This window comes from Trichoplusia ni, chromosome 8 (assembly GCF_003590095.1).
Source record: "Trichoplusia ni isolate ovarian cell line Hi5 chromosome 8, tn1, whole genome shotgun sequence".
NCBI classification, from domain to species: domain Eukaryota; kingdom Metazoa; phylum Arthropoda; class Insecta; order Lepidoptera; family Noctuidae; genus Trichoplusia; species Trichoplusia ni.
In genome coordinates this window covers 3000320-3011359 of record NC_039485.1, presented here as the reverse complement: position 1 = coordinate 3011359, position 11040 = coordinate 3000320, and the positions used below count along the sequence as shown (strand labels likewise).

General features: G+C 33.0%; 1 protein-coding gene across 2 annotated transcripts in view; it reads left to right on the top strand.

Annotated features, from left to right (window-relative positions):
• Positions 1–1590: 1590 nt before the first annotated feature.
• The window catches only part of LOC113496573 (peripheral plasma membrane protein CASK), a 55221-nt gene continuing 45771 nt past the window's right edge, over positions 1591–11040 (top strand). Inside the window, exon 1 of one of the 2 annotated variants that reach the window (XM_026875837.1) lies at positions 1591–1760. In XM_026875837.1, coding sequence (XP_026731638.1) covers positions 1749–1760 — 12 coding nt within the window. In that variant the 5' untranslated portion in view covers positions 1591–1748. The remainder of the gene's footprint in view (positions 1761–11040) is intronic. The other variant, XM_026875838.1, reaches the window with a different exon arrangement.

The following is an 11040-nucleotide window of genomic DNA, read 5'->3' as shown; positions in this document are numbered from 1 at the left end:
GACAGCAATTCCACGCTAAATGAAAAAATAATCAACAAAATCAGTGTTTATAACAAATACACTTACTCCGTCTTGAAGTTGGTTGAAAATACTTAGAAATCTTTTCAAAAACATTATATATTTGTAACGTCAACAGTTTCTTCTTCCACTACAAGTAATCTTATTTATCACACTTGTCTCACATCACAAATGCCTGTCACGACTAGAATGTAATTGAAATTACAAAACCTATTCTATCTTTACACGTTTTTCTATCAAAAAGCTAATATGACGTTACTCCGCCGAGTACCGTTCACTTTAACCGCAAAACAAAATAGTGCAACAGATATGACTTGATAGTTGACATCGGTGATTTATTTTAATGGTAACAGATTGCAATGTATGGTTTTATGTTTTTGGAAAAATGGTCTGTCACAATTTTATCAAGTTTTATTTTTTTCTTTACCATAAAGTCATACATTAATATTGTTTTTTCAAAATCGTTAAACTGACAAACAATGAGCATGAGATAATAGCGATATTTTGTAACTATTATAAAATAAATTATGGCGTTAGAACATTAAACAATATTACTATCTCTTACTACACGGTAAACAAGTTCTCTCTTTAACCTCTTCTTCAATTTCTGTTTTTTATTTTCATTTTGTTTCCAATTTTCATAAATAAAAAAATTACATTCAAAAGCAAGCATATCACAGTTTTAAGGTATCCAACAAATGTAGACACCTTAACGTTACAGTTGTATTGGAGTATGTTTCTAGGTCTCCTAATCATTAATATCTCTGAGAGTGCTAAGACAACGTCGTACGGCTGCAATTTTCGAATAGCAATTAGTTCAAAAGCGTCGTAGCGTATGACGGTTCAAATCGCCTGAATTGCACCAACAATGTGTCATGAACAGTCTGTCCTGTTCGCTAGGATTGCTCGTAGCTTTAGTGAGATGTATTCGTGCTGTCTCCATTTAAATACTTAGACTTACGAGTGCTTCAAAGAGGGTATCTAAAGACTTGACATTAATTTCGTCGCCTTTTGTCAACTAAAGCTTTTAAGTTTTTTTTTGTTTTGGTTGTAATGTTTTTGGTGCAGCCTTGTAAATGACTGGATGAAGTGTAAAAAAAAATGTAATTTAATAACATGCGGAAAAGCTGAAAAAAATTGAAGAGTAGAAATCAATTTTTTACCGCTCACTTTGGTCAAGTTTTAATGTAAAGATTATCCAAAAAACCAATTTTGTTAATTCAAAATATTTACCCCTTTTTAGACATCGCTCGAACATTCATTACGCTGAACTTAGCAAGTTTTAAGCTGCCCCATAAAAAGGTGAAGTCTACAGTCTGATATAGGGCAGCGGTGTTTCCGAGGGAAGGATGTCGGCTCTACATTGAATTTCAGACTTCAGTCGATGTTTGGACCCGAGCCGCGAGGCCGCGTCGCGCACCGCGCGGCTGCCTTACAACGAACGTAACTTACGTATTCAATAAAAATAAACTTTTAATATTACAATTAAAATAAATTAAATTGAAGATTCCATTTTAATAAATGAATGCATTGAATTCAAAATAAATAAATTGATTGAATTAAATAAATTTATTTAAAACTTTTCTTCGCGCGCGCTTTTCCAATTATGAATGTTAATTGTTTTTATTATTTTATTGTGTTCGCTTTCTGATAAAAAGTCAAGTAAAGCAATTTAACTATATGTGTGACAGTTAACTGGATTTCAACGGAATGAAATAAATGATTTCGAAATGCTCTGCTATGTAAGTGTATTTTTATATAAATATTATATATTTTTATTATGGATATAAGGTAGCTTAGAACCTTTTTGCTCAAATCTCAATGGACTTAAGGAAAAGTGAAACATAAGTTTATATACTGTTTATCATCTCGCTTAAGTCGTAAAAGTCAAGCCAGGAAATGCTTTATGTCAGTAGACAGAGGACAACGGACCGCAATCTTTCACTAAATAGTGTCATTTTGTCAACTTTTGAAACAATATTTTTTGTTAGACTTTGTTTTAAGCGGTACTTTGGCACTGATTCAAGAAAGAAAAACAGGAAAAAGACCTCATTATTTTTTAGTTTTTTACTCTTTTGGAAACTACTCATTATGCTCGATAGGTGCTTAATTTTTTCTATACACTAAATACTACGTTTATTATTTATTTACATAGTAATTATAGGATATAAGTAAAATCGTAAGAAAAACAAGCTAAAATTCAACAGTAAAAAATAAAATAATTTTCCGAGTCAATCCCAACCGCATTTCGTAATCCCTCTAACAAAAATGTAAAATTAATAAACCTAATTAGTCCAGAGTTAATCGCTCACCGCTTCCTAATTCAAGGGGATTATTTCGCCGTCTTTTTGTATGAAATAAAATATTCATGTTAAACCTGACTCGGAAATGCGGATGTTACGTAATTATTTTTATATTACTTTTACAATTTTGGGGGTCAAAGAATCTACCATCATGTATTAAAGTAAGACTGTTGCAGTTAAAAGAGCGAGATGGCACGCTACACGTTGTAGAGCGCCGTCTCTTTCTAACAACGGCAATAGAACTCTTGACCTTAAGGAAAGAAGGTTGACCCTCGAAATATGTGATTATCTTTTTTACACCCACTTTCTGCCACGAAATGATTTTTCCGGTTCCCCGGACTTTTAATCTAGAAATGAATTTGGAAGTAGTCCGCCTTAAGAGGCTTGTTTAGAATCTGCCTTAACAAGGGATGTGTCTTACCTTTGTGTTCGCGTACTTGGTCTTAATTATGATTGTAGATTTAAGTGTTCATTTTAGGTGTATTTTGTTCTCTTTAAAGTTAGTAGTTGGGTATTTTATTTACCTAAACTGTGTCACTACTAGGAAAAGGTAACCCGCAAATTTTGATTTACTTCCGATCATTTATAAGCTTTTTAGTAATCTAATAGTTTTATAGCTTCTTAAATGTTCATCCATCTCACTAAATTATAAAATGAAAATGGTCAAACCACAAAGGGATTATAATCGCTTATAGTAATTGAATGATCAAAGTAGTTTATTATTTACACATCACGCTTAATACTGAGACGTCAATCATTCTTAAGTCGCGGTTAAGTTTCTAGCTTACATTAATAATTTAAACTACTAACTAGCGATAAACAGACATGAAAGGCTTGGGCACTTAAAGCATTTTACGTTTTAGAAGATACCCAATGAGGTTCTAATCTAAGAACTACTAACATAATTACCACTATGACTTGTCAAACAGATCACGTGTAACATTACCATTAACGCACAAACCAATGGTACTATTATTGAAGGAATCCCCTAAATTGCCTTCCACACTCTCGGTAAGGGCCTACACCGGCAATCTTTTCCCGAAAGCTTTACAAAATAAACAACTTGATACATTGTAGCTGTTTGTTTATTTTTTTCCTTTGAGTCGCATGTGTTACCTAAATGTTAGATACGACGTACAATTTACACTAAGCTTTCTGTCGTTATTGTGTTCTTGTTGAAATATTGTCTCCCTATGTAACATATGTTATACGCAAACATTTCCAATCATGGCTGCTGTTTCATTTTCAATTTTATTTTATTTTCGCTGGAATACATTTATGTATTTTTCTGACATTACATGATAAACAAAAGCCCGATAAAGGTAGGAAAAAATATAATTACCCCGGCCGCTCGTCCAAATTGAAGGTTTGACCGCGGAACCTCCCTTTCCTCCCAAAAAACCAATCGAAATGCGCGAAAAAACAAAGATTGAATTTATGTTGCTTCACAAAGATAATATTCTAGTATTATTATTTATTCGGTGAATTCAGTTTCGTGTGGTGGAATATTTCTAAAGCACCTGTTACAGAGAATTTCTATGCTATCGTTGAAGAATCGCGTCATTAGAACTATGATTGATATCCAAGGCCTCTTTAAAAACATTAATGAAAAAATTCTATAGTTGATTAGAAGATACACGTAAAACCATCCTCAAAAATCAACGGTAGTTGCCAAAACTGAAAACATATATGCAGCCAAAACTGGTAAAAAAGGCAAGAAGAATATAATTGGAAACAAGGCAAATAGATGATGAACTTTCATTCGTATTTGTGTACAGTTCGTGTAGAATCATCATCATCATTTCATTCATTTTTCCAGATAGTATATTCCAGATAGTAGATTCCAGATAGTCCATTCCGAAAAACTATCTAATCTCGTATTCTTTATAGGGAACATGACATCATAGTTATTCTTAAAATACTTGTAGATACAGGTGTGAAAACCTCACCCCATATTTAATACCATTAAGTGTCACACGAGCTGGCATCCATTAACACTAAATTAATGTTAATTAAATTACGGAATAAATAAAACTTGCTTTCAGCGGTTGATGCTATACTCATTAATTATATATGCTAGCTTGGTATTACGGAGGTACGACATTTATTACGGAAGATATAGTTGAAGTTACCTGGATGTAGAGATTTTTTAATTAACTAGTTTAAGACCGCGCTGCTGGGGAAAGTCTTCCTACTTTTCTTTCCAAACTTCGCTATGTTTTGCCATCATTTCTGGCCATGTTCGTCCCACATATCTTAAGATAGTCATACCATCTTTTCCGGGAACAACGTCGACGGCGATGTCCATCTTCAGAAATTCAGTGGGTCCTTTGCTCATCGGTTGGGTTGCATTATAATCAAGTATAAACAGTCATCTTAGACATATTTTAGAACACTCCCTCATCTCATTGCTACGCAAAATGTCCTTAGAAGCTAAAAGTATATACCACCACCCTTGCTCATTTACAGGCTAGTAATTACGTATACCAATTTTCAAACCATGTCCTTAAACGCTACGAATTTATTTAACTATAGACATGTACATTTTCATTTATTGTAACGTACATTCACTTCCTTTGAAGAATCTTGTCAAAGCTCTTTTCATAAACATCCCTAATTTGGTCAGAGCATTTTGCCGAACATTCCTCTTTAGCTACTCCATTCACCTTCCCCTTGTTTACCCATATTACTTTCCTTTATGTTGTGGTGTCCTATATCCATTCGCTTTGCTATAGATATGGAGACCACGACCATTAACTAGCTACCAGGGTACACGTATGAATGGACAGTCAACAACGAAAGTTGATGATAGCAGATTTACCTGGTTCCGAAAATGTCTACAAACATCAAAATATTAAAGTTCAATATTTTGATGTTCGTTCTTTCTTTTTTTATTTAGATTCAGATGTTGAAGGTTTTTAGTCTTACAGTGCTAATGTTGATTTATTATATTGCCTTCTGAATGTGATCGTGTTCATCATGGGCTTCTGTTGCCGACCGTCCCTCGATAAATTCAGAGCATCTTGCTGATATACTATTAGTATACCAAATGAGGTCACTACCCTATCTTTTGGATAACATCTTCATTGTAAAGATATCGAATGGACAACAATATTCGAAGTTCAGTCGACTTGATTTAGTCCTGAACTTAAATTACGTAGCTAAATGCCCCATATATCTTAAATCTGGCACGGTTTCAGATTTGAAATAATGATTACAATATTTTTCTATCTCAAAACGTCGTATAGATTTCTCATCTTCCTAAAATAAATTATAACTTCCTTGGAAGTCGTAATTCAGTTTGAGCTATATATTGCTGGTAATAAATCACTTTAAATTAAGTTTGTTCATTGGAGTAATTAAGTAACCGCCTCACCTGTGAATTACATTTAACTACGAGGCTTAATATCTACAGATTCTTACCTGCAAATTAATAATTTGATACATAATATTATTTATGACTAAAAAATTAAAGAATGTCGTTTAAATAATAATTTTAATTACGTGTTTGGTCAGTCATCCGCTCTGCTGTCGTTACTTTGATAAATTTATAATATTCTACTTGTTTGTGCCCTGATTTTCATCATTCAATATTGTTTTAATACTGTTTTTAATAATAAAATAACGATATTTTACGCTTGAATTATTAATTATGTACGTAACCATAAAATATCAGTGTCGTTCACTTAAACCGACTAGGAAACTCGTAAAATAGTTTTACTTTTATCCAGGTAATACCTGGGTTTATCTTTTCTTAATGAGTTATAAAACTTTTATAATAGGATTTCTCCTTAAACGAAACTTTTAAAGACTTTGTGGTGGTTGGGTGGACAAATTATGAAGGTGTAATACTTAAAGACGAATTAACAACTTCAAATTTAATCATAATTAGCCACTTCCCTGTCTTGTGAGTCATATGTCAAAATTTTTATTGTTTAACTATTAGAGTCTGCCAATGATAAAAAAATATCGACATTGCCATTTTTTTCTGAATCGTATCATCGTAACACCAGTCTATATACGTCCTAATGCTAACCTCTTCCCACATATACGGTTATAACATTGATCACTTCGTAGCTTACTGCGTGTTGGCATTTTCAGATTTGAATATTGAGAATTGAGTTTTCCTTCGTTGACCAGTCATACAATAATTAGGAGAGTCAAATAACTTTGAAAAAGTCACATTAATTCTTAGCTGCGAACAATGTGAGTTTTAGTATCGAACCTTCCTGTCCGTGCGTATAAAGCCATAATTATAATATACCGCTACACTTATGGTTAATCGTAGCTTTGAAAATCTAAAATTAAACCGCGATAAAATCCGTTAAAGTAGTTTCATTGTAGCTTTGATTTATCTAGTTTTATAATGCAGTGTTAATAAAATACGTGTGTATGTCTCAAGAGAAAGCCATATAAACAATAGCGTTGAGAAAACGAACGTAGCATGTGCACTTACATAAACCTAATTAAAGTAATTCTCCCAAGTATGTTTGGTAATTGATCCGGGGTTTGTGTAAAAGCATTGTTGAATAACAATAAGCTTTTACTGACACAATGTGTTTATATGTTAAACTTATCTTATATACTATACTAGCGACTCTCGTTCGTGTAGAAAAATGACTTTGGACAGTCATGTTGAATACACCTGTTTTAAACAAATTTTCTAATGAGTCTAAATTAGCATATTTTTTTTATTTCTGTACCGATACTCTTCAAATAAACATGTTAAGGGAAGCTTATCCCAAACAATAACCGACAACCGCGACCGCGTAAGCTGTAAGCAGCGTTCATCGTGTACAAGCACGAACAAAGGAAAAAAAAAATAAGAAAAAAATTAACTTCGGTATCGGTTGTAGGCCACTTTAAATTAATTAAAATCGCTTAAAAGGTGTTAAAATGAAAATCGATTTCCGATAATAATAAATAAAAACTTTACAAAGGTACACATTGCTACATGAATCATTTTAACCATATTTCGATTCTTCTTATTCAACGAATTAACATATTTAAGACATTAGCATTAACTAAACTACTTTATACACACTAGACTTACGAAACGCTAAAGCATTCAAACGGAATCTCATCAGCCTTAAAGCTGCTAAGGGTCATTAATTTAGTTACCTAGTATTAATTAATCCGGTCATCAATCTCACGATATTATACGGGATTTCTTTGGCTTTCTGATTTGTCCCTTTAATTTATTTCATCGAATTTCTTGCTTACCAAACCAACAGTAAATAATATTAATACCAAAATTATCAGGTCACCGAATATGTTTATTGAACATAAATGACTGAATTTTAATTAATGGATGTGCACTGAACTGTTAAAATTCATATAAAATAAAGATAAAACCTACTGTCCTCGTTTTATTTAAAATTTTAATTTTATGCCCTAAATTGACGTTGATACGAGTCAAATTCGATATTTTAACATATTATATAACACTATTATAATATTTGCTTTCACCCCTTTCCAATAGGCTCAATTGAACAAAGTTTTACTAACAAACATGTTTGTTATGTACGATAACAGTTTTGTTCCCCTTGTGGAATCAGTCTACGTGTACTACGATCTCTTACTGTAAGACTACTCGTTGTCAAAGCGAGATAGCGCTCTACATTGCTCGCATGGCGTCTCGTTTCCCCAAATTTCCCAAGTTCAGCTTTATGGCGTAGTTGATAGTGGAGTTATGCCAACCGGACCGGTTGATGTGCTAACCCTGTTAATATTTTAACCTGTATGGTTACTATTGCTGGTGAATATGAGACTATACAAATAATTGATTTGTTTATCTCTGGTTATGACATTGTTTTAAATAAAAACGAGCTGTTATACTTGAATTGGTGAAACACAGTTTTTTTTTAACACAGTGAATAACAAAAATTAACGTCTTTTAATGTTCCTGCCTGTCATTGTTAATACTTGTTGAGATATAAAAAGTCACGCGTTCAATTCGTGGTTTTAAAAAAGTAATTTGAAAACTAGCTATTCTTATTCAAGACTGAACAAAATAGCCTATACACGCAATTTTTAAATCTACTATCATCGACCTTTTCGAAATGATTAATGTCAAGGAGAATCATTAATATTATACAATTCGCTGATCACGTTCACTTTAATGTCTTTTTTTTCTCAAAATATATATTTAGTTACTTAGATGAACAATTTTAGTATCAGAGTGTGAATAAACTACTAAAAACTGACATGAAATATTATATACCAAAATAGAGTGACAAAGCTTTCATTAAAATTAAAAAGCATTCATTAAAATGTTAAAAGCTAAAATACCTTCATTCAATAAGTAAACACGCTTTTAAGTACTTTGTATTTCATTGTGTTACTCCGCTGTACATTTGTCCCTAATTTTCATTCATAATCCTCATTCACACGTAATATAATTAAGATGTCTCTCTGTATCTCAACAACGCTTTGTATACGACCGCAAATTAAACGATGCTAAGGAATATCTCGGATTAGTTCTCGGATAATGCAGCACAGGGCCGGGTTTGGAGTCGGATTAAGAGCAAAATATTACCAACGGATGCACTGCCAAAGATTGATCAGTGACGGGTGCCAATTTGCTATGAAACAGTGTATGACGTCACATCGCGTAGTAACAACGGCGTGACCTACTTTCGAGTTGCACGGATCCAAAGGGAGATTAGTAAAAAACTATGAGTGACAATACCGATGTATGTATGATGTATCATGGACAGTTACATACAGACTTAGCCTTTGCACGGAATGCCTCTTGACTTAAAATGGGCATTTACTGAAATATTATATTAAAATCTAGTGTGCTCAAAATTATTCGTTGCCAAAAGGCGATAAGTATGTTGCTTACGACCGAGTACACAACATAATGTTTCGCTTTTCTGCTCGAGTCGTTTCCGTTGGTACTAAGTTAAAATATAGATAGCCTGTCAAGCCCAATCCAGCGGGACTTGAGGTCCAGAGTCTTCTATCAGAAGAGGGCAAGCAATGGAAAATTGCGCGATGATCTGGACTGGTTTATAATATAGTAGCCAGACAAGGTATTTAGAACGATGCAGAGGAAGGAAGACCTGTGTCTAGCGGTGGAATGAAAGGTCCTCAATATATATTTATAAATCCCAAGTATAGATTTTACTCAATAGAACTGTTCAGACCAAATTTTTAATTAAATACGCAAAAGAAATACTCAAAAATGAATTATTACATTCGAGATTTTGAAACTGCTCTTAATAAAAGTAAGCGGGTTAATTCAACACTTCTATTGTACACGACTGACCTCTCTTTTAATAATACAATGAGTGACGATGCCGTTTTTAAAACTTGAATCATAAAGGACGCTATAATTTTGTTCTCTGGCAACACAGACAATTCATTTCGCCTTTGTGTTTGAATATTGCATTGTTAAATTTGTTTTAAGACGTTAAGGAATGGTATATAATATTTTTCATTTTATTCTCGTTACGGTCGCTGCAAGAGGCAAATTAAACCTTAGAACAATTAAATGCAATTGTTGATGGGTACCATTAAGACTTAATGTTTGGGCATCCTATTGTCAGTAAATAGAATTAAAATCCATCCGTCTGTAAAATGACTCTAACCAATGAAGTGTTTTTAATAAGTTTTTTTTTTTACTTTTTCCTAGTAGGTATAGGTAATTTATTATTTCTCCATCATCGTCCTAGCTTTTTTGAGGTCGGCTACCAATCTATCCGAATGGAGCTGAGTACCTGTGTGATACCCCTTGGTCAGACTGATTATCAGACTTTCGACCTTCTGACTACCCGTAACGGTAATTCTCGTTATAAACTATGTGTGTACCAAGTTTCATCTAAATTCATTCAGTGGTTTTTGCGTAAAAGAGGAACAAACATCCATACATACAATTCGGATTTATAATATTAATAGGATTTATAGCTAGACTCAGAGACAGGTAATGATCATTACTAGCTCAGTACAACGTGTAGTTTGTCAGTAATTATAATATTTGATGTACATAATTGTGTATTTGATCACAGTGCATATGATTAGGTTTAGCGAGAATTTAGGAATTTCGAATTACCTAATTACTGAAATGTATCCTGCAATTTAATTGTTGTGTTTTTCACTATACTGCAATTATAATTATTGTACAACCTGAGGCTTTGAATTAATTTCATGATGGGTAATTTATTTCAAGTATTTTATTTTCAGTTTTACTACCTATGTGATATTCACAGGATTAGACCTTAAATTATTAAATGCCAACTAAAAAGGGTTAAGCGTTTAACGTCTTTATGGATACTGTTACTTGGGAGTTATTAGGAAACCAACTTTTATTACGTTGTTATTTACTTCGACTCTAATAAAAAATTTAATTGTTGAGAGGTCGTGCTGGGTAATCTCGTTAATAATGCCTGGTTTATAAAAAAGAATCTTGCAGTAAGAAATTTATCCATGCGACGCGGGGGTTTCAGAAACATTCAAGTCACATGCACAAAGACACCCAGACTCAGAACAAGCATTCATGGATTATACAAACGAATCGACTAAACGTACAGTCAAAGATATGCATGCACTTATGCAATCCCCTTGAGAAAGTTATTACAACAATAGGAATAAATTCAATTTATAACTTTAAATAATGTGTCCCCTTCGTGACGTGTAAGCTCAAATTTTCCGCTATAAATCTGTAGTACGCTTTTGTTATGACGTCAATTCCTGGTGAATGTCGATTAGATGCAAA